Source organism: Schistocerca americana, chromosome 8 (assembly GCF_021461395.2).
Source record: "Schistocerca americana isolate TAMUIC-IGC-003095 chromosome 8, iqSchAmer2.1, whole genome shotgun sequence".
Lineage (NCBI taxonomy): Eukaryota > Metazoa > Arthropoda > Insecta > Orthoptera > Acrididae > Schistocerca > Schistocerca americana.
In genome coordinates this window covers 521,266,079-521,291,114 of record NC_060126.1, presented here as the reverse complement: position 1 = coordinate 521,291,114, position 25,036 = coordinate 521,266,079, and the positions used below count along the sequence as shown (strand labels likewise).

The following is a 25,036-nucleotide window of genomic DNA, read 5'->3' as shown; positions in this document are numbered from 1 at the left end:
GAGACTCGAACTCGGGACCTTTTCATTTCGCGTGAAAGTGCTCTACCAACTGAGCTACCCAAGCACGACTCACGCCCCGTCATCACAGCTTTAATTCCGCCAGTACCTCGTCTCCTTTCTTCCAAGAGTGCTAGTTCTGCAAGGTTCGCAGGAAAGCTTCTGTGAAGTTTGTAAGGTTGGAGACGAGGTACTGGCGGAATTAAAGCTGTGATGACAGGGCGTGAGTCGTGCTTGCGTATCTCAGTTGGTAAGGCACTTGCCCGCGAAAGGCAAAGGTCCCGAGTTCGAATCTCGGTCCGGCACACAGTTTTAATCTGCCAGGAAGTTTCATATCAGCGCACAGTCCGATGTAGAGTGAAAATTTCATTCTAGGTGTGCCTTATTCCCTTCCCGCCTCCCCCCACCTCCCACACTGTTCCTCATCCCTAGCGTTGTACACTCAGCAGACGAAAGCTAAAGGGTACCCTCTAATATCGTGTCGGGCCTCCTTTTGGTCGACGTAGTGCAGGAACTCGATGTGGCATGGCCTCAACAAGCCATTGGAAGACCCCCTGAAGAAATACTGGGCCATGCTGCCTCTGTAGCCGACCTTAATTAAGAAAGTTTTGTCGGTACAGGATTTTGAGCAGAAAGTGACCTCTCGATTATATCCTGTAATAATTCGATGGGATTCATGTCGGACGATCTGGGTGGCCAGATTCTTCGCTCGAAATCTCCAGAAAGTTCTTCAAGTCAATTGCGAATAATTGTGGCCCGGTGGCTTGGCGCGTTGTCATCCATAAAAATTCCATCGTTTTTTGGGGGAAGTCAATGAATGGCTGCAAATAGTCTCCAAGTAGCCGAACATAACCACTTCTAGTCAATGATCGGTTCAGTTGGACCAGAGGACCCAGTCCATTCCATGTAATAACAGCCTGCACCATATGGTACCACCACCAGCATGCACAGTGCCTTGTGGACACCTTGGGTCCATGGCATCGTGGGGTCTGCGGCACACCTGAACACTGTCTTCAATTCTCACCAACTGACGTCGGTACTCATCTGACCAGACCACGGTTTTCCAGTCGTCTGGGGTCCAACCGATGTGGTCACGAGCCCAGGAGCAGGCGATGTCGTGCTTTTAGCAAAGGCGCTCGCATCGGTCGTCTGCTGTCATAGCCCATCAGCGCCAAATTTCACTGCACTTTCCTAATGGATACATTCGTCGTACTTCCCACATCGATTTTTGCTGTTATTTCCCGCAGTGCTGCTTGTCTGCTAGCACTGACAGCTCTACAGAAACGCCGCTGCTCTCGGTCGTTAAGTGAAGGCCGTCGGGACGGCCGCTGCGTTGTCCTTGGTGAGAGTAACGCCTGAAATTTCGTGTTCCCGGGGCACTCTTGACACTGTGGATTTAGGAATAGTGAATTCTTTAACGATTTTCGAAACTGAATGTCCCATGCGTATTTTTCTTTGAAACTGCATGTAACATATTGTGCAAGCGTGTAGTATGAGGTATTTGAGAGGAACAGTTACTGTACCGGCGTCGTGACCGAGTGATCGAGCGCGCTGCCTGGCAATTCATTAACCCAAGTTAGATTCACGCTCCTACTAACATCTGCTTTTTCATTTTATTCTTCACAATGTTAAATTATTAATCATAAAACTTAAATAAATTCAAACAGTTCAGTTTATATACATAGAACTAATTTATTGAATTTAGTTACGATTTCTACCTTTCTAAGTTAAAAGGCTATAGATGGTGGTAAAAAAAAGCGAATATATGGGGAAATTTAGTATGGAAGTGTTTTCTGTAGATGATCTGCTGAAGACGCCCTCTTCCAGTAGAAAGGAGAAAGTGAGATTTAAATAGTTAGGTGGACCTACTAAAAGTGTACAGCCAACAGCTGAAGGCAACAAAATATTTTCGCATTCGGAGGAGAAAGTTGGTGATTGGAATTTCGTGAAAAGATTCCCTCGCAACGATAAACGCCTTTCTTTTAATGTCCAGCCCAAATCCTGTATCATTTCTGTGACACTCTCTCCCATGTTTCGCGATAATACAAAACGTACTGCCTTTCTTTGAACTTTTTCGATGTCAGTCCTATCTCGTAAGTATCCGACACCGCGCAGAAGTATTCTAAAAGAGGACGGACAAGCGTAGTGTAGGCATTCTCCTTAGTATGTCTGTTACATTTTCTAAGTGTCCTGCCAATAAAACGCAGTCTTTGGTTAGCCTTCCCCACAACGTTATCTATGTGTTCCTTCCAATTTAAGTTGTTCGTAATTGTAATAGCTAGGTATATAGTTGAATTTACGGCTTGTAGATTAGACTGATTTATCGTGTAACCGAAGTTAAACGAGTTCCTTTTAGCACTCATGTGAATGACCTCACACTTTTCGTTATTTAGAGTCAACTGCCACCTTTCGCACCATTCAGATATCTTTTCTAAGTCGTTTTGCAGTTTGTTTTGATCTTCTGATGACTTTATTATTCGATAAACGACAGCGTCATCTGCAAACAACCGAAGACGGCTGCTCAGATTGTCTCCCAAATCGTTTATATAGATAAGGACCAGCATAGGGCCTATAACACTACCTTGGGGAACGCCAGAAATCACTTCTGTTTTACTGGATGGCTTTCCGTCAATTACTACGAACTGTGACCTCTCTGACAGGAAATCACAAATCCAATCACATAACTGTGACGATATTCCAAAAGCACCCAATTTCACTACGAGCTGCTTGTGTGGTACAATGTCAAAAGCCTTCCGGAAATTCAGAAATACGGAGTCGACCTGAAATCCCTTGTCAATAGCACTCAACACTTCGTGTGAATAAAGAGCTAGTTGTGTTTCACAGGAACGATGTTTTCTAAACCCATGTTGACTGTGTGTCAATAGACCGTTTTCTTCGAGGTAATTCATAATGTTCGAACACACTATATGTTCTCAAATCCTGTTGCATATCGACGTTAACGATATGGGCCTGTAATTTAGTGGATTACTCTTACTACCTTTCTTGAATATTGGTGTGACCTGTGCAACTTTCCACTCTTTCGGTACGGATCTTTTGTCGAGCGAACAGTTGTATATGATTGTTAAGTATGGAGCTAAAGCATCAGCATACTCCGAAAGGAACCTGATTGGTATACAGTCTGGAGCAGAAGACTTGCTTTTATTAAGTGATTTAGGTTGCTTCACTACTCCGAGGATATTTGCTTCTACGTTACTCATGTTTGCAGCTGTTCTCGATTCGAATACTGGAATATTTACTTCTTCTTTTGTGAAGGCATTTCGGAGGCTGTGTTTAGTAACTCCGCTTTGGCAGCACTGTCTTCAATAGTATCTCCATTGCTATCGCGAATAGAAGCCATTGATTGTTTCTCGCTGCTAACATACTTCACATACGACCAGAATCTCTTTGGATTTTCTGCCAGGTTTCGAGACAAAGTTTCGTTGTGGAAACTGTTATAGGCATCTCGCATTGAAGTCCACACTAACTTTCAAGCGTCTGTAAAAGATCGCCAATCTTGGGGATTTTGCGTCTGTTTAAATTTGGCATGTTTGTTTCGTTGTTTCTGCAACAGTGTTCTAATCGGTTTTGTGTACCAAGGAGGATCAGCAACGTCGTTTGTTAATTTATTTGGTATAAATCTCTCAATTGCTCTGCCGATACTATTTCTTTGAATTTAAGCCACATCTGGTCTTCACTTATATTATTAATTTGGAATGAGTGGAGATTGTCTCTCAGGAAGGCGTCAAGTGAATTTTTATCTGCTTTTTTTAATAGGTATATTTTTCGCTTATTTTTCGAGGATTTGGGGATTACAATATTCAATCTCGCTACGACAACCCTGTGTTCACTAATCCCGGAATCGGTTTTGATGCTCGTTATTAACTAAGGATTATTTGTTGCTAAGAGGTCAAGTGTGTTTTCACAACCGTTGACTATCTTGCTAGTAACAATATTTTTTTTTACTTTTTTTGAGATTGTATATCTATTAACAATTAAAAGTGTTACTTAGCAACTGTTGAATCATAATTTTTAATAAATTTAACAACCTTTTAATTAACATTAGCATACAAATTCCAATATTCACGATAAATGAAAATTTGGTGAACAAATTCGAAACGTCGAATAGTAAAAGCTGCTTCTTTTTATTTTTAGAGATTGAACAGTAATATTGACACATATAATTGTTTTCCTTTAACAATACGGCATTTCGCATTTCTGTATCACATTTTAATTCGTTTTCATACGGCCAGTAACTGAAAGTAAAAAGACGTTACTTTTCATAAAAATAATACGTCAATAGCTGTTAATTAAACTGTTAAATAAAAGTAAAGCTAACATATGCTGATAGCGAGATTTGAACCAAGGACTTTGTGATTACAAAATTTCACGCTGTACAATTTTTAAATATTGAATTTTAATTAGTAATTTTTGAGAACATTTCTCTTGGAGAACGGCGGTTTTCTTACTACTTTAAATTGAACATAAAAAGTCTCGATCGCAAGAGACCTTTATTTCGGTGGTTCCGGCTTCGGTCAGCTACTGACCATCTTCAGTTGTCAGTTGACGTTCGTTGAGTTCGTAATGCCTGCTCCGTTCTCTACCACCGCCTGCCATCATAGTATGAGGTCTGAAGACGGTCGGTAACCGACCAAAACCGGAAACCACAAAAATAAAGGTTTCTGCGGTCAATCTGTTAAAGTTCAATTTAAAATGAATTTTAATTAGTTTAAATGAGAAAACAAAATGCTGTGAAAAAGTTTCTGTACAACTTAACCTTTTACCAGTAAATAAATAATTTTCTTTTCTTGGAGTTAAATGTGTTATTTGTTAAAAGAGATTAATCTGTTAACGAAAATAAAATAAGTAAATCCTCTCTGCGCATCCTGTTACTCTAAAGTGTGTTCCTTCCTACTGACGTTGCTAGCTTTGGCGTCTCTCAGAACCTCGTTTCGCAATCATATTTCCAGGGCTCTGCTTACGCCTTCTTGGCTACTGAAGTGGCCTCGTGGCCCTTGAAGTCCCCACCGTACTTCACCCTCAGCTGCGATCGCCTACATTGATTTGGGTCTTTTTTATACTCTCGTAGTTGTTTTATACTACCTTACACCCTGGTTCTGAAATACGATATTTAACATATTTCTAATTTTTTTGGTTTCTTTATTTCTACATGTTTATTTTATATATTTTTATTATTATTTTTGCACTTTTCTACATATTTATAAACACTGGTCATTCTCCAACTTTATTTATCACTTAGGGAATACAATTTCCAAACAACTGTAAAATTACATTTTTCTCTCGTGTAGCACACAAAACCTCTTCTGGGAAGATTAAGTTGTTAATGCTGTTTTTCCTACCATCAGTTCTTTTGATAAAATTACCCGTTTTTCGACATGTTTACACTTCTCCTGATATGCTGTACAGTGAAACGATAATGTAGTGTCGACAGGTGTACATTTTGGGCACTTGTCTGCATCACTTATCGTTCACGCTTATAACATTATTCACTACACAATACTACTCTGTTTGTGCCTCCATTGTTTAAGTATATGAGCGCTTAATCGCTTACATTATTGCAGACGGTTTTCCAGTTATAAATGCGGCCCTTGTTTTCTTCTTATTTTTCTTGCCATTTGTTGTTAGTCTAAAATATACACATCAAAAAAGTTTTGCATCACCCCGGTTCCGAGAGTTCCGCAACCTGTACAGAAAATTGGAACGGAGATCAACATAAACATCATTTCCGTTCTTTTTCTTGCTCATGAAAACCACACATTGCACGTTGTACCACCATACAGCGAGATATTCACAGGTGGTGTGGTGGTCCAGATCGCTGTACACAGCGGTACCTCTAATACCCAGTAGCACGTCCTCTTGCATTGATGCGTGTCTGTATTCGTCGTGGCATAGTATCCACAAGTTCAGTTGGTCCAGATTGTCCCACTTCTCAACAGCGATTTGACGAAGATCCCTCAGAGTGGTTGGCGGGTCACGTCGATCATAAATAGCCCTTTTCAATCTATGCCAAACATAATGAAATGAAATGATCGTATGGCATTTATTGGGCGGGACATTCCCTTCGGGGTTCGGCCGCCGTATTGCAAGTCTTTTTAGTTCAAGCCACTTGGGCGACTTGCGTGCCAATGATGATGAAAATGATGATGGACGCACAACACCCAATCACCTGCTGGGAATCGAACCCGGGTCCCCTTGGGTGGTAGGCGGTAACGCTACAGCTGCGCTACGGAGGTGGACTATCCCAGGCATGTTCGGTAGGGCTCATGTCTGGAGAACTTGCTGGCCACTCCAGTCGAGCGATGTCGTTATCCTGAAGAAAGTCATTCACAAGATGTGCACGATGGGGGCGCGAATTGTCGTCTATGAAGACGAATGCCTCGCCAATACGCTGAAGATATAAGTTGCACGATCGGTCGGAGGATGGCATTCACGTATCGTACAGCCTTCCGTGGCCACCAACGGCGTACATCGGCCCCACATAATGCCACTCCAAAACAACACTCGCTCGTCAGTGTGTCTAAGGCGGTCAGCCTGAGCGGGTTGCCTGCAAAAACACATCTTCGACGACTGTCTGGTTGAAGGCATATGCGACACTCACCGGTGGAGAGAACGTGATGTCGATCCTGAGCGGTCCATTCGGTATGTTGTTGGGCCCACCTGTACCGCACCCGATGGTGTCGTGGTTGCAAAGATGGACCTCGCCATGAACTTCGGGAGTGAAGTTGCGCATCACGCAGCCTATTGCGCACAGTTTGAGTCGTAACAGGACGTCCTGAGGCTGTAACAGGACGTCCTGTGGCTGCACGAAAAGCATTATTCAACATGGTGGTGTTGCTGTTAGGGTTCCTCCGACCCATAATCCGTAGGTAGCGGTCATCCACTGCAATAGTAGGCCCTGGGTGGTCTGAGCGAGGCATGTCATCGTCATTTCCTGTCTCTCTGTATCTCCTCCATGTCCGAACAACATCGCTTTGGTTCACTTCGAGACGCCTGGGCACTGTATTGGCCGTCTAGGCATGGTTGAGCTACAGACAACACGAGCCGTGTACCTCCTTCCTGGTGGAATGTTTGGAACTGATCGGCTGTCGGACCCCTCCGTCTCATAGGCGCTGCTCATGCATGGTTGTTTACATCTTTGGGCGGGTTTAGTGACATCTCTGAACAGTCAAAGGGACCGTGTCTGTGATACAATATCCACAGTCAACGTCTATCTTCACGAGTTCTGGGAACTGGGGTGATGCAGTACTTTTTTTGATGTGTGCATTATTCCACTATGTTGCACTCTGCTGCTGACGACTTTGTCAACACTGAACTTTGCACTTAACTCTGCTTGAAAATCTTCAAAGGAGATTTTTCGAGTTTTTTTGATTTTTAACATTGCGTCGTACTGCTTTAGGAAAGTGATGTCAGGGGAATGTCCTTCAAATTCTATAAGGATTAAATAAATCGAAGAGCAACAGAGCGTAAGGTTTAAGAATTTTTGGGAAGTTGAGCCCTGCACAAAGGTAATGTGCTGCAGTATGGCTTAAACCCAACTGGGCAACGTATATTGTTCCGTGATCACGAGCTGGGTGCGTGGGTGAGACGCGAAATGACAGGGAAGATGCTTGCGTGACGGAAGATATGACAGAGAAATAAGAGGGGTGTTCAGTAAGTAATGCAACATATTTGTTATCGGCCTATTTCGGTTGAATAAAATGCGAAATTTCTTGTGGGACATCGCGGAATATTCCCGATCCAACTCGAGTCTCAACAAGATCGCGCAGACGTGTCCAGTCTCCCGCGCGTCGCGTCGGCCTGCAGCACACAGCTGTGACTCCTGCGATGTTGGAACGTGCGGACACTCTCATTCGAGGTGATCGACGCATCACAATCAAGCACCTCGCTGCTCGACTGGACGTCTCTGTTGGTCGTGCTGACACACTCGTCCACCAGTTGGGGTGCACAGAGGCGTGTGCCTGCGGGGTTCCTCACGGCCTAACGTTAAGGCCATAAGGAGCAGCGAAGCACCCCCTGTGTGGAACTGCTCGCACATTACGAGGCTGATCGTGAAACGTTTTTGTCGAACATCGTCGCAGCCGATGAAACACGGGTTCAGCACTTGGAGCCAGAAGCGAAAAGGCAGTCTGTGGAGCGGCGCCACACCACCTCTCTGCTGAAGAAGTAGTTCCAGACGCGCCCTCAGCTGGTGAAGTCATGACGACGGTGTTCTGGGACAATGAAGGGGTTACTCTGTCCGATGTCCTCTCTCATGATGCGACGATCAACTCTGAAGTGTGTTTTGCTACCTCCATGAAACTGAAGAAACGACTTCCGAGTGTTTGTCGTCACAAAAATGCAAACGAACTTCTACTTCGCCATGACAATGCAATGCCTCACACGAATCTGCACACTCGAGAGGAGCTCACAAAGCTTCATTGGTCTTTCATTGCTCACCCTCCCTATATCCCGAATCTCGCACCTTCCAACAGCCATCTGTCTGGCCCAATGAAGGATGCATTCCTGGGAAGCAGCACGTGGTTAATGCAGCAAGTCGTTGGTTCCAACGTCGACCAGAAGAGTGATGTAATTGTAAATGATGTTTTTCACAAAATTATTAAGTGGTTCTCAGCAAACGGACTCTCTTTAAATTTTGATAAAACACAGTATATACAGTTCCGTACAGTAAATGGCACAACTCCAGCAATAAATGTACACTTTGAACAGAAGTCTGCAGCTAAGGTAGAATTTTCAAAATTTTTAGGTGTGTCCAATTGATGAGAGGTTAAAATGGAAGCAACACATTGATGGTGTGCTGAAACGTCTGAGTTCAGCTACGTATGCTATTAGGGTTATTGCAAATTTGATAAGAATCTCAGTAAATTAGCTTACTATGCCTACTTTCATTCACTGCTTTCATATGGCATCATATTCTGGGGTAATTCATGGTTTGAGTAGAAAAATATTCAGAATGAGATTTTCACTCTGCAGCGGAGTGTGCGCTGATATGAAACTTCCTGGCAGATTAAAACTGTGTGCCCGACCGAGACTCGAACTCGGGACCTTTGCCTTTCGCGGGCAAGTGCTCTACCAACTGAGCTACCGAAGCACGACCCACGTCCGGTACTCACAGCTTTACTTCTGCCAGTACCTCGTCTCCTACCTTCCAAACTTTACAGAAGCTCTCCTGCGAAACATGCAGAACTAGCACTCCTGAAAGAAAGGATATTGCGGAGACATGGCTTAGCCACAGCCTGGGGGATGTTTCCAGAATGAGATTTTCACTCTGCAGCGGAGTGTGCGCTGATATGAAACTTCCTGGCAGATTAAAACTGTGTGCCCGACCGAGACTCGAACTCGGGACCTTTGCCTTTCGCGGGCAAGTGCTCTACCAACTGAGCTACCGAAGCACGACCCACGTCCGGTACTCACAGCTTTACTTCTGCCAGTACCTCGTCTCCTACCTTCCAAACTTTACAGAAGCTCTCCTGCGAAACATGCAGAACTAGCACTCCTGAAAGAAAGGATATTGCGGAGACATGGCTTAGCCACAGCCTGGGGGATGTTTCCAGAATGAGATTTTCACTCTGCAGCGGAGTGTGCGCTGATATGAAACTTCCTGGCAGATTAAAACTGTGTGCCCGACCGAGACTCGAACTCGGGACCTTTGCCTTTCGCGGGCAAGTGCTCTACCAACTGAGCTACCGAAGCACGACCCACGTCCGGTACTCACAGCTTTACTTCTGCCAGTACCTCGTCTCCTACCTTCCAAACTTTACAGAAGCTCTCCTGCGAAACATGCAGAACTAGCACTCCTGAAAGAAAGGATATTGCGGAGACATGGCTTAGCCACAGCCTGGGGGATGTTTCCAGAATGAGATTTTCACTCTGCAGCGGAGTGTGCGCTGATATGAAACTTCCTGGCAGGTTTTATATGTCAGCTTCATGCTGACGTGCCCATCATTTTGTTAATGGTTATAGTTATTGTGATATTTGCATTAAGATGTTAGCAATGAAACAAACTATGATTTTGTGTTTGATGCATATTACATAATATATGGCTGCGTATGAAATTTAGGTAAAATACTGAATTTTTCTTTAGATTTGGTGGCGGTCTTTGTCTTTCATCTGTCTCGAGAAAATTGGTCTGATGTAAGCACACTATTTTGCGATCGTGCGCACTAGAGACAAAGCCACAAGAAAATATCTACAGCATTCCTCATATGCCACAAACGCTTTGAGATATCGAAATGAGATTTTCGCAAATGATAGCACGCAAAGAGGAGAGTATTTTGCCATGTGGTTATTGCGCAAAACTTCTTTATCTACTATGTTATCCCATAATTACAGACTTTTTTGCTGCAAGGATGTAATTTTTAAGGATCATCGATAGCTGGCGGATCGGGAAATGAAGTGGGTTTTAGAACAGCATGAATGAAGACATTACATGTTTAGTTTTATACTGAGGGTGTACTTTTTCATAAGCTATTGACCATACTTTTCCACAGTTGCTCACTTAACAAACTCAATACACCACTGTCTCAGAAGTCCGATACTGCATCTGCACAACATGTTAGTGAATTGGCATTGTGTAACCTCTGCTGTGTTTTGGCAAGAGAAGTACGTTTTAATATGGCAACAAGAGAAATGTAGGTTTTACTCCAAATCCGCCACTCATCACACTTCTCTTAAAGTTACTAATTGGTCCAGGGGAAAATACAGGGTGTCTCAAAAGACTTTCCCTGATTACATAAATTGATAACTCAGGCTAGAAGTAAGATACAAATATGAAACTTGTTTACAACTATCAAAATTTTTTTCTGTTTATGTTCGCAGTACGTAATTAGTGGATGAGGTGCAGTGCGCAAGAAGCCATGTTAACCAATCAGGAGAAGGCACAGTGTGTCCTGTGGTACCATGAGACACGATCACCAACCACAGTGCAGAGACATTTCCGGAAAACATTTGGAAGGAATCCACCTGATGTCAAGAGCATCAAAGCCTGGTATGAGAAGTTCAAGAACACAGGATCGGTTGCTGACCTTCCGAGGTCTGGTCGACCGAGAATCTCAACAGACAGGGTGGAAGCTGTACGGCAGTCTTTTCTGCGAAGTCCGAAGAAATCGGTGGACAGGGCCTCACGTGAATTACAGATGCCAAAAAGCTCTCTCCGTGACATTTTACACAAACGTTTATTGTTTTGTGCATACAAAGTGCAAATCGTTCAGGCTTCTTTGCCCAATGACAGTACACCTCGATATGACTTTGCGGTCGAAATGCTATCACGTATTGAGGACGATGATGGTTATCTGAGACGAATTGCCTTTCCCTACGAAGCGACCTTTTTTTGTCAGTGGAGTAGTGAATCGCCATAATGTGCGCAATTGGGGTTCACAGCCCCCCTGGCGAGGTCACGGAGTGCACCAGGGGCAGTCCAAAGGTGAATGTTTGGTGCGCTCTATTGCACGATGTAATTATCGGGCCATTCTTCTTTGCTGAGGCCACTATCACATCTGCAGTGTATCTGGACATGTTGCAACTGTATGCTGTTCCTGAGCTGCTTCAGTATCACCCCGATGTCTCGTTTCAGCGAGACGGTGCACCGCCTCATTGGGGTTTGGACGTTCGTGCGTATCTCGATACGACCTTTCCTGGGCGACGGATTGGTCGTGATGGGCCAACGCTTTGGCCTCCACGCTCTCCTGACATAACCCCATTAGACTTCTTTTTACGGGGTTATGTGAAGGACGAGGTCTACCGAACACGTGTACCAGATCTTGAAAACCTGTGGCAACGGATAACCACAGTCGTCGAATCGATCCCCCCAGTGATGTTGGCTAATGTGTGGACGGAAACTGAATATCGCCCAGATGTGCTACGTGCTACCGAGGGTGCTCATGTGGAAGTTTACTGACGTTTGGAAAAAAACTTTGATAGTTTGTAAACAATTAGACACCAGTTTGATATTTGTATCTTACTTCTAGCCTGAGTTATCAATTTATGTAGTCTGGGAAAGACTTTTCGGACACCCTGTAAATCGCTGCTTTTAATGCATTTTCAGGATTTCTTTCTAGATTCTGCCCAAAGCAGAGATGACGGTAAATGTTTTTGAACTGCCACCGTGCAAATGTGGGCTCCGAGGGGATCCACTTGAAAAAAAGAAAAAAGGGTTATTAGGCTTCGGTTCAGAGCGGCTGTTCCCCTCAAGCGCTCGGCACTTCTCCTGCAGTGCCTGCCCGCTACCCCCACCACGACCGCTCACCACACGTGCCCTGCTGACATTGCGCATCTGCCGCCGGCCACTTTATTCTGCGCGGACTCTACACACGGGGTTAGCCGGTGAGATGTGAGCGCAGTCTGGCGGCTGACCTTGAAGACGTATCCGTTGGAGGAGGGCGGCAGGTGGCGGCCGCCGATGAGCGTCACATTGAGCTTCTTGGCGTCGACGCCGCTGGCGACGCGGAAGCCGACGCACGGCGTCGTCGTGCCGCCCAGCACCGCGGCGGCCGGCTTCAGCGTCGCCGTCGTCTTGTTGACGAACGACCGCAGCGCCGACACCGCGCCCGCCGCCATCTTCAGCCCTGCGGGCATAACAGACAGCCAACTGAGTAAGCGTTGAAGGTGACGCTGGTGTTTAAATAGTACAATATAACCAGTTTGAGAAACAACCTATTTTCGGTTCTTTATTCTTGTTGTATACTGTAATGAACATAGAACTCGAACAAAGATCGAAAAATTTTGACTCACTCAGCTTCGAGATTCGAGGGCTATTCACAAAGTACATTACGTTTTCGTTTGTGTCCGTTAGGGGCGGGGCTAGCGCGGCCATCTTGGTGTCATGGCATTCCGCCACTCAGTCGGCATCCTGCCGTGCTAGTGAGAGGTTCGTGCTGTACTCCATTGAGTTACTGTGACAGTTTGAAATGTCAGCGTTAATTGAAAATGCCGCGAAGTGTGAAGTGCATGCTGTAATAAGGTTTCTGACTGCAAAAAACTGTACACCGATAGAAATCTATCGGCAGCTTTGTGACGTGTATGGGGACAACATAATCACTGAAGGTGGAGTGCGTCAATGGGTCATAAAATTTAAAAATGGCCGAACTAACGTTCACGACGAAGAGCGAAGTGGAAGACCCAACATAGTGACTGTCCAACTTGTCGAAAAAGTCGAAGCCGCGGTCCATGAAAGACTTCACAATAACGAACTCTCTGAGTTTTCCACAAATTTCACGAAGTTTGTTTCACGAAATCATTACCGAAAAGCTTGGTTACCACAAGTTTTGTGCAAGATGGATACCAAAAATCTTGACAGAGATTCACAAAAATCAGCGAATGGCTGCAGCGTTAACGTTTTTGGACGTTTACGAGAAAGATGGCGACTCATTACTCGATCGCACGGTTACTGGTGACGAAACATGGGTTAAGCAATACAAAACAAGCGCAGGGGAAAGTTGGGCTCAAAGATCTTGCTGATTCACGACAACGCCCGGGCCCACACGGCAAATGCCACTCGTGAAGTTCTCGAATCTTTTAAGTGGGAGTTGTTTCCTCAACCGCCGTACAGTCCCGACCTGGCTCCGAGCGACTTCCACTTATTCCCAGCAATGGAGAAGTGGTTGGCTATGCAACATTTTGATGACGACGTACAGCTTCAAGAAGAGGTAACCACGTGGTTGAAGGCGCAGGCGGCCGAATTTTACGACGAAGGAATATCCAAGCTCGTCCATCGCTACGATAAGTGCCTTAATTTAAATAGCAACTATGTAGAAAGTAGTATTTAAGTGTGGCTTTCATCTGTACACAATTAAAAAAATTTCCAATACTTTATTTATTTTTAATTCCAAAACGTAATGTACTTTGTGGATAGCACTCGTACATAGTCTCAAAATACTGAATTAAATAAGCAAATGAAAGCAAACGCAGTCTCTCCACCGTTCACTGCTCACTGCTTTTGTCAAAAATTATAAGTGGTTGAACACTACAAAAAATTTAGTACTTCATTCGCGTTAACAACTTTAGTCGTATACGAGAGTTGCCCAGAAAGTAATGCATCGCATTTTTTTTTCTCAACCGAAAACAATGCTACGGGCCCAAAACGTTACGTATGTATTATTTGAAGTGTCCTGAGCGAGTGCGCCACGTTTCCGTCACTTCCGACAGATAGCGTAGCTGGAGGATAGTTTCAAAATGGCGTCTGCAGGTGATGTGCGTTACAAGAATGTGCCGTCATTGAATTTCTCACTGCAGAGAAAGAAACTGTGTGGAATATTCACAAACGCTTGCGGAAAGTCTGTGGAGCATCTGCTGTCCACAGAAGTACAGTTAGTCGCTGGGGATGGAGGGTGACGTCATCAGAAGCGGTTCGGCGGAGCTCCACGGTTTGCAGCGGTCGGGGAGACCAAAATGGTTCAAATGGCTCTGAGCACTATGGGACATAACAACTGTGGTCATCAGTCCCCTAGAACTTTTTTTTTTTTTTTGGTCATCGGTCTACTGACTGGTTTGATGCGGCCCGCCACGAATTCCTTTCCTGTGATAACCTCTTCATCTCAGAGTAGCACTTGCAACTTACGTCCTCAATTATTTTGTTGACGTATTCCAATCTCTGTCTTCCTCTACAGTTTTTGCCCTCTACAGCTCCCTCTAGTACCATGAAAGTCATTCCCTCATGTCTTAGCAGATGTCCTATCATCCTGTCCCTTCTCCTTATCAGTGTTTTCCACATATTCCTTTCCTCTCCGATTCTGTGTAGATCCTCCTCATTCCTTACCTTATCAGTCCACCTAATTTTCAACATTCGTCTATAGCACCACATCTCAAATGCTTAGATTCTCTTCTGTTCCGGTTTTCCCACAGTCCATGTTTCACTACCATACAATGCTGTACTCCAGACGTACATCCTCAGAAATTTCTTCCTCAAATTAAGGCCGGTATTTGATATTAGTAGATTTCTCTTGGCCAGAAATGCCTTTTTTGCCATAGCGAGTCTGCTTTCGATGTCCTCCTTGCTCCGTCCGTCATTGGTTATTTTACTGCCTAGGTAGCAGAATTCCTTAACTTCATTGACTTCGTGACCATCAATCCTGATGTTAAGTTTCTCGCTGTTCTCATTTCTACTACTTCTCATTACCTTCGTCTTTCTCCGATTTACTCTCAAACCATACTGTGTACTTATTAAACTGTTCATTCCGTTCAGCAGATCAATTAATTCTTCTTCACTTTCACTCAGGATAGCAATGTCATCAGCGAATCGTATCATTGATATCCTTTCACCTTGTATTTTAATTCCACTCCTGAACCTTTCTTTTATTTCCATCATTGCTTCCTCGATGTACAGATTGAAGAGTAGGGGCGAAAGGCTTTAGCCTTGTCTTACACCCTTCTTAATACGAGCACTTCGTTCTTGATCATCCACTCTTATTATTCCCTCTTGGTTGTTGTACATATTGTATATGACCGGTCTCTCCCTATAGCTTACCCCTACTTTTTTCTTTAGCCTTGCTTCCATTATTAGCCGTAACGTCAGAATTGCCTCTTTCGTCCCTTTACTTTTCCTAAAGCCAAACTGATCGTCACCTAGCGCATTCTCAATTTTCTTTTCCATTCTTCTGTGTATTATTCTTGTAAGCAGCTTCGATGCATGAGCTGTTAAGCTGATCGTGCGATAATTCTCGCACTTGTCAGCTCTTGCCGTCTTCGGAATTGTGTGGATGATGCTTTTCCGAAAGTCGGATGGTATATCGCCAGACTCATATATTCTACACACCAACGTGAATAGTCGTTTTGTTGCCACTTCCTCCAATGATTTTAGAAATTCTGACGGAATGTTATCTATCCCTTCTGCCTTATTTGACCGTAAGTCCTCCAAAGCTCTTTTAAATTTCGATTCTAATACTGGATCCCCCATCTGTTCTAAATCGACTCCTGTTTCTTCTTCTATCACATCAGACAAATCTTCTCCCTCATATTCTTTCCACCTATCTGCTCTCTCCTCTGCATTTAACAGTGGAATTCCCGTTGCACTCTTAATGTTACCACCGTTGCTTTTAATGTCACCAAAGGTTGTTTTGACTTTCCTGTATGCTGAGTCTGTCCTTCCGACAGTCATATCTTTTTCGATGTCTTCACATTTTTCCTGCTGCCATTTCGTCTTAGCTTCCCTGCACTTCCTATTTATTTCATTCCTCAGCGACTTGTATTTCTGTATTCCTGATTTTCCCGGAACATTTTTGTACTTCCTCCTTTCATCAATCAACTGAAGTATTTCTTCTGTTACCCATGGTTTCTTCGCAGCTACCTTCTTTGTACATATGTATTCCTTCCCAACTTCTGTGATGGCCCTTTTTAGAGATGTCCATTCCTCTTCAACTGTACTGCCTATTGCGCTATTCCTTATTGCTGTATCTATAGCGTTAGAGAACTTCAAATGTATCTCGTCATTCCTTAGTACTTCCGTATCCCACTTCTTTGCGTATTGATTCTTCCTGACATGTCTTGAACTTCAGCCTACTCTTCATCACTACTATATTGTGATCTGAGTCTACATCTGCTCCTGGGTACACCTTACAATCCAGTATCTGATTTCGGAATCTCTGTCTGACCATGATGTAATCTAACTGAAATCTTCCCGTATCTCCCGGCCTATTCCAAGTATACCTCCTCCTCTTGTGATTCTTGAACAGGGTATTCGCTATCACTAGCTGAAACTTGTTACAGAACTCAATTAGTCTTTCTCCTCTTTCATTCCTTGTCCCAAGCCCTTATTCTCCTGTAACCTTTTCTTCTACTCCTTCCCCTACAACTGCATTCCAGTCGCCCATGACTATTAGATTTTCGTCCCCCTTTACATACTGCATTACCCTTTCAATACCCTCATACACTTTCTCTATCTGTTCATCTTCAGCTTGCGACGTCGGCATGTATACCTGAACTATCGTTGTCGGTGTTGGTCTGCTGTCGATTCTGATTAGAACAACCCGGTCATTGAACTGTTCACAGTAACACACCCTCTGCCCTACCTTCCTATTCATAACGAATCCTACACCTGTTATACCATTTTCTGCTGCTGTTGATATTACCCGATACCCATCTGACCAGAAATCCTTGTATTCCTTCCACTTCACTTCACTGACTCCTACTATATCTAGATTGAGCCTTTGCATTTCCATTTTCAGATTTTCTAGTTTCCCTACCACGTTCAAGCTTCTGACATTCCACGCCTCAACTCGTAGAACGTTATCCTTTCGTTGACTATTCAATCTTTTTCTCATGGTAACCTCCCCCTTGGCAGTCCCCTCCCGGAGATCCGAATGGCGGACTATTCCGGAATCTTTTGCCAATGGAGAGATCATCATGACACTTTTTCAACTACAGGCCACATGTCCTGTGGATACACGTTACGTGTCTTTAATGCAGTGGTTTCCATTGCCTTCTGCATCCTCATGTCGTTGATCATTGCTGATTCTTCCGCCTTTAGGGGCAATTTCCCACCCCTAGGACAAGAGAGTGACCTGAACCTCTATCCGCTCCTCCGCCCTCTTTGACAAGGCCGTTGGCAGAATGAGGCTGACTTCTTATGCCGGAAGTCTTCGGCCGCCAATGCTGATTATTTATCAAAATGTAGGCAGTGGCGTGGATAGAACCCGGGACCGAAGACCTTTCTGAATATGAATCAAAGACGCTACCCCTAGACCACGGGTACTGCCCTAGAACTTAGAACTACTTAAACGTAACTAACCTAAGGACATCACACACATCCACGCCCGAGGCAGGATTCGAACCTGCGACCGTAGCAGTCGCACGGTTCCGGACTGAGCGCCTTAACCGCGAGACCACCGCGGCCGGCTCGGAGAGACCATCCACGGCTGTCACTCCTGACATGTTGCAGCGAGCTGATTCGTGAGGACAGACGCATTCGTGAAAGACATTTTGAGGATGATGAGGGGTTGATTCATACAGTGAAGCACTGACTCCGTCACCAGGACAAGGATTGGTACCGACAGGGATTACACGCCCTTGTTTCGCACTGGAGGGAGGCCATAGAACGGGATGGAGATTATGTGGAAAAATAGGATGTTTTATCTAAACACCATTCTTTCGTGTGTGTCATTCTTATTATGTTCAATAAAGAATTGTAGAAGAAAAAATGGGGTGCATTACTTTCTGGGCTATCCTCGTACAATGAAATAATAAGCAACCAGTTACTACGCTGCTGCCATCCACTTACAATTTTGTTTATGCCTTATGCCAACTATAGTTACTTTGTTTTATTATTTTATCGCACTTCGACCCCAAATCTGGGACCAATTTCAAGATACGCATATCGTTGGCTGATTGGCACATCTTCTGGCGTGATGTGTCTGCACTTCTTGTTTCGCTTCGTTTTATGCACACACTGTGAACTACATGTAGGCATCTGAGGGCTCTTTTTGTATTAATGGACTCAGTATTGTATTATTTAGTGCTCCTTCATATATTTTTAGGACCATGGCATTTTTGCTGTATTTACTTTAATATTGACACTCGCAAACAATGCGATAGGCATTGTACTATTTTTATCTTTTAATATTCAAAATTTTTTAATGCTCTTGGTCCCTAACTGTAATATTCTTAGGACTTCTACTTATTTGTGGTGTATTTTCCTGTACAGCCTTCTACAGGAGGGCACTAAGTGCCCGAAATCTGCATAGAAATTAAATTTCTTGTATGCAACTGATTGCTTATTATTTCATTATACTACCAAAAATCACCAGGATTCTCCCACTGATTCTAATTTTTTGAAACTCTGCTCAAAAAATCATGTTGTAGTAAGTGATCATGTCACTGTTTGGGCATTACGAATAATCAGTGCTAAAAGGTATAAACAGAGGATGAAGAACTGTTTTTCGTCTTAATTTGTCCGTTTTCAATGGCTAAAGGCACATTATGTAGAGACAGATAGCAGATCAGCTACGTTTTATATTTTTTGCAAACTGTCAATGAATTTCTGTTACCGTAATTTCCTTCCTCTTTTATTTTCTCATAGAAATGGGAGACAAATATTTAATCTTTTAAAGCAAATAAAACCTGTGTGTTTGTTGCTTGTTTCCGTCGACATTGTTATTAAAATAGCACTCATCACTTTTCCCATTTTCTATAAAAACGCTATATCTCAAACCAATGCACATTTTATGACTAAATATTACTCGCTTTTTTTTAAAAAAAAGGTTAATTTAAAAACGAAAAGATTTAGTACTGCTGCTACGGCTAATAGATATTTCGGTTTCTTACCCGGTTATTAGAAAAAGATAAAAAGCACTTGTTATAACCGAGAACAAATAAATACCTAAAAATACTGGTTAGTCGGAACTAAAATACAGGTATCGGTTTTAACCGGTCGGCTTTTCCTATCTCTACTCAGTGTGGCACAGCCTACATCTACATCCGCATTCTGTAAAGCAGGATAAAGTACATTGTACCAGTTATTATGGCTTTTTGCCGTTTCATTCAAGTACGAAGCGCGGGAAGAATGTTTTCTTAACCGTCGCATGGTGTCAGGGCCCAGGGGTCTTTTTAGGCTCGTTTAACTACAAAGAAACAGTTGTAATGTGACTGTAGGCTTCTCATCCTCCAGACATGCTTTTCATGGACTTTTTTATTATAGCTCGATAAAATATTTATGTTTATCTCACGGTTCGTAGTACAATAATTTGAAATTTTTGCAGTAGTGTCATAAAATACCCCAGATACACAATATACGATTTTCAGTATCGACATTTATACGTCCATTGTTGTAAAAAATTCGTACCAAATACATACACGTGTACTGTTATGGCAAATTCACAATTTGGGATTCAGTTTTGTTCAGGTAAGACGTGATGTTAATTATTTTATTCATCATGGATGTTGATATACGTTTTGAAAGGGGCTTGAGTCTCGAGCAGGCCTTAGCAGATTCACAGAAGATTAGTAGGGATACTCCGTCAGTATTGTTGGAAAAGAGGATGAGAATGATCCTGATTTAGATAAGATAGAGGAAGATATGTAGGTCGGAGATGAAGTGGATGTGAGTGAATGTGAAGATGATAATGGTATTCAGGAAACTAGTGGTTGTGCTCTCGTATCTAGAAGGGGACAGACAGATAACATACGACACAGTACCTCCTGATGTGCACAAGCAAGCTTCAAGGAATGTAACACGTGAACTGCATATATTCCACCTCATCTTAGACCACAGTTACAGACAAGCGCTGACTCTCAGACTTTCTATCACCAATCACATGAAGAGCGTAATAGTAATGCATACCAATAATCGTGCAGATGACAGTTAAATTCTACACCCATATCTTGAACGCTGGACTGAATTTGGCTCTACAGAACTGCAGGCATTCTTTGGTCCACTAATAACACGGGGTGTTCGAAAAGTGTCTCCGCAGTGCCGTGGAGTCGTGCGTGCCGTTGCCGCAGTGAATATACCGAAATAAAACTCACTGCAGTATCGTTGTGCGTTTATTGTTTCGTTGAAAAATATGGGACCCACAATCCGACGTCTAGAAATTGCAGTCCAAACTCCTGTTTTCACAGAATGAAGTGGTTCCTCATGAATACATAATGGATTTGCAGTACTGCACATACGAGAATTTTGCAAGTTCATGTACCCGCATAAATGAAACCACGCCTCATCATTGAAAAACGTTTCATTAAGAATATCCCTTCCATTTTCTTGAACGAAATTTTTGAAAAATTGACTATAATGCAGTCTTTTGCCATGAACAGTATTTTTCAGTTTTTTTTCGACTGTCACTTTGTATGGGAAAAGTTCTAATTTTTTCTTTACAGCTGTGTGGGCCGTTCTGACACTAACATCGATTTCCTGGGCGAGTTTTCTTACTGACTTGTTCGGACTCGTGGACTTTTATCGGAAATATCGAGTAGTTTATCGTCAGACAAAACGCTAGGGCGACCGCTTCTCGTTGCATCTGTCACAGAACCCGTACTTCGAAATTTGTTAATCAAATGTCGCACAGTATCGCGATGTGAGAGTGTTGTCTCCCGGAAAACTGAATTAAATGTTTGACGAACTGAAACTGTGTATTTACCGCCACGTTCTTCAGTGGTTAGCATTTTAACACTGACAAAAACGAAACAAACGAACAAAGGAACTACTTAAACGCTCAAGTCAACACGTAACGACGTGTGGCGTATCTACTTTCCGAGCCACAACAAGATTTTCAAAATTAATTAATTATAGTATTGTTACATGGTGTGCGCTACATGAATATTTTGTGTTAAAATAATTTTTGGAACTAAACAAACTTAGTAATATATGTGTTTTCATACTTCAAATATAGCTAGTACAACTTGTACGTAGCTTATTATAGCAAGCAACTATGGAATTATAATTTCAACATCGTGCTTGGGTGTCTGAATAAATCGTAGTTATTTTTGTGGAAATATTCTATTTTTTATCGTCATAAAGTCGTTAGAATTACTGGCATCAAAAATGACCCCAAACATAGCTGATATCGTGCGAGACTTAAAGGCGTCAGTGGGCGCCGTAATTAATCTCGTCAGCGCGGTCTCTGTGGGAGCGACGCGAAGAGGGTGTCAGTACATATCTAGAGTCATCAGTACTCATGGTTGCTAGGGCTTTCTAGCGATAGGTTGCGTCTGTCTTAAAAGTGTTTGCCAGGTCAATACTTTCAGCAGCTCCATGGGACTAGCACATGAATGATCCAAACCTGCTACCCTTCTTTGCATACGTTCAATATCGCCTGTTAGTCGTACGTGTTAGGTTGATGCGTTTTTCCAAAGTTTAATAAACATAACAGTTACACTTAACAGAGACTTTAGTCATCAATAATATATTCTCCTTCACGACTTACGACACTCTCCCAACGCTGGTGTGACTTTTCGATTCTGTGACTGTAGGAATCACGTGGTTTAGAGGCGAAGAACTCGCCGAGCCATGTTCGGGGTGCGCATTTTCATCCAGAAAGGAAGTTCCCTGGAGGTTGTTCGATAGAGAGCGGAGTAGCTGAAAATCCGAGGGCGCAAGATCAGGTGAACGAGGTGGGTATTGAATGACTTCCCAAGGAAACTCCACTATAGTGTTTTTAGTCAGTCTAGCAGAATGCGGAGGGCGTTACTTCAAGCACTCTCCCTGGTCGCTGTTCTTGGATCTGATTGAATATCTGCGCATCTCTTTTCACGTAGTACTTCGTTATAGATAACTGGCATGATCTGTGAAAAGTATGAGGTTACTATTAATATTGCCTGCAAAGTCATTGACGTACAATGTAAATAGCAAGGATCCCAACATACTCACCTGGGGCACGCCTGAAGTTACGAGAGGAATTCAAAAAGTAAGTCACACATGTCGTCCTACGCTAAGATTACTGCGCAACGAGAGTGGAGGTTTGTCAGAAGAGAGTAGATGTTGAGGGTTTCCCGCAGACGCAGTTCTGCTGCAGTACGGATAACAGATACGTCACAATGTACGAGTGAAGTGGGGCCGCAACGGGAAACGTACCGGTACTCTAAAGTTGAAGTACACGGGACAATACGATTCCTGTCGGCAAAATGTCTAAATTGCACGCATATTCACCGTGAAATTCTGGCGGTACATGGAGCGAATGCAGCTTCGCATCCAGCCGCAGTGAAAAGGTGCCGTCCATTTCAATAAGGCCGTGCGTGATTGTGATAGGGAAGGAAGGTCCTCGACACGGCACAGACGACAATGCCCAGACAACTGAGGAGCTGAATCGCAGTAACCGCAGAGTTTTCAACAATTGAATGTCTCCGTGATCTAGGAGCGGATTTCTGTCGTCGAGCAACTGAACAACTGGTAGAGCGTTCCACTTATTGTTTACAGAGATTTGGCGAATATGTTGAAAAATAATGTGACACATTTGTGTTGCACTACACTTCAAAGTGTTGAATTGAAATGCAGTACTCAGAAGTTACTTGGCCTGCCGTAATAACGTGTAGATTGCTTTTTGAAGTCCCCACGTACTTCGACATCTGCCGATGACTCTCCACTCAGCATAACACGCTGCGCCCACCACACCAATAAATCCTCAGTCCAGTCACAAATTTCGCCTGTACCCCATATGATCGTACTGTCGATATTACGTGTATGTGTGGTGCAGAGTCAAATGCTTTTTGGAAGTCAAGAAATACTGTACCCAAGCGACTGTCTTTATCCTAATGCCATGTGAAGAAAAGGCGAGTTGTGTTTCACGTTATCGATGTTTTCGGAGATACGGAAGGTAGACGTCGCCTATCCACAAAAGTTATTTACATGTCCACCAAGTAACATTTCATGACACTGAACACATATAGATGGCTGTACAAGACAAAATAGGACATGGGACAAAATATTACTAACCCTCTCATAACATACACAGATCCAGTGTTGGGTTCTGGGGTGTGACATAGTTTCTTATTTTCTCCTCCCCCAACCATAAATTGCTTACACTCTCGCTATTAACATATCACAGTTGTCTAAGATTTAATAACAATAAAATACACAGCCGAAAAACATGTAACACCCTAAACGACAATGTAATTTTATTGACAAGTGAGGTTATAGGTAGTTCATCGTTGTAGGAGTATATCATAAATTCAGACCAAATGTAACACACGTTCACCGTGCAAAGCGCCCAAATCGTCGCATCAATACTCAGAGTGCCCTCCTCTTGAGGCAACGCAGGTGAGTTCTCTCGCATGCAAACGATCACAAAGGTACGAAATACCATCCTGCGATAGATTGTCCGAAGTATCTTGACCCCCCTTTTTTTTTGCAATGGTTTTTGCAGGTCCTGGAGAATGAGTAAGTTCCCGCTTCATCACGTCCCACGCGCGTTGAGCTGGTGAGGGATCTGGGGGTATTGCTGGTCAGGGCAGTTGTTGTACACCATGAAGAGTACGTGGCGTCAGAGAAGCCGTATCTGGACGTCGACTGTCCAGCTGGAAAAACACAACACCCTCCTGCCAAGGAAATGACAGCAGCATGGCGAAAACAGTCTACAGAATGTACCGGCCACTGGTTACTTTACCCCGCACAAACGCCAATCTAGTTTATAGGCCCTCTGCTCTTCCACATCTACAACGACACAATCTGAGTGCAGTCGTCAAAGGTTGTTTGCAGATGACGCTGTCGAGCCGGCCGGTGTGACCGTGCGGTTCTGGGCGCTTCAGTCTGGAACCCCGTAACCGCTCCAGTCGCAGGTTCGAATCCTGCCTCGGGCATGGATGTGTGTGATGTCCTTAGGTTAGTTAGGTTTAAGTAGTTCTAAGTTCTAGGGGACTGATGACCACAGATGTTAAGTCCCATAGTGCTCAGAGCCATTTGAACCATTTTTTTTTTGACGCTGTCGTTTATCGACTAGTAAAGTCATCAGAAGATCAAAACAAATTGCAAAACGATTTAGAAAATATATCTGTTTGTTATTGCGAATATTGGTAGGTGACCCTAAATAATGAAAAGAGTGAGGTCATCCACATGATGCTACAAACAATCCATTAAACTTAGGTTACACGATAAATCAGTCAAATCTTAAGGCCGAAAATTCAACAAAATACACAGGAATGACAATTACAAACAACTTAAATTGAAAAGAACACACACAACTTGTGGGGACGGCGAGCCAACGACTGCGTTTTATTGGCAGGACACTAGAAAATGTTACAGATCTACTAAAGAGGCTGCCTACACTACGCTTGTCTGTCTTCTTTTGGAGTACTGCTTCCCGGTGTGGGAACCTTATCAGACAGGATTAAGGGAGTACATCGAGAAAGTTCAGAGAAGAATAGCACGTTTTTTACTATCGAAAAATAGGGGAGAGAATGACACGGACATGATACGGGATTTGGTGTGAACATCATTAAAACAATTGCGGTTTTCGTTGCGGCGGAATCTTTTCACGAAATTTCGGTCATCAGCTTTCTCCTCCGAATGCGTAAATATTTTATTGACGCCGACCTACACAGGGCAAAACGATCATCATAATAAAAGAGGGGAAATCAGTTCTCGCACGGAAAGGTACAGGTGCTCGTTTCT

General features: G+C 43.4%; 1 protein-coding gene across 1 annotated transcript in view; it reads right to left on the bottom strand.

The window, feature by feature from the left end:
- Positions 1–25,036, bottom strand: part of LOC124545324 — a 207,233-nt gene that overhangs the window by 30,908 nt on the left and 151,289 nt on the right. The window contains exon 2 of the mRNA XM_047124225.1: positions 12,364–12,575. Within this exon, the coding sequence (XP_046980181.1) occupies positions 12,364–12,575 (212 nt within the window). The remainder of the gene's footprint in view (positions 1–12,363; positions 12,576–25,036) is intronic.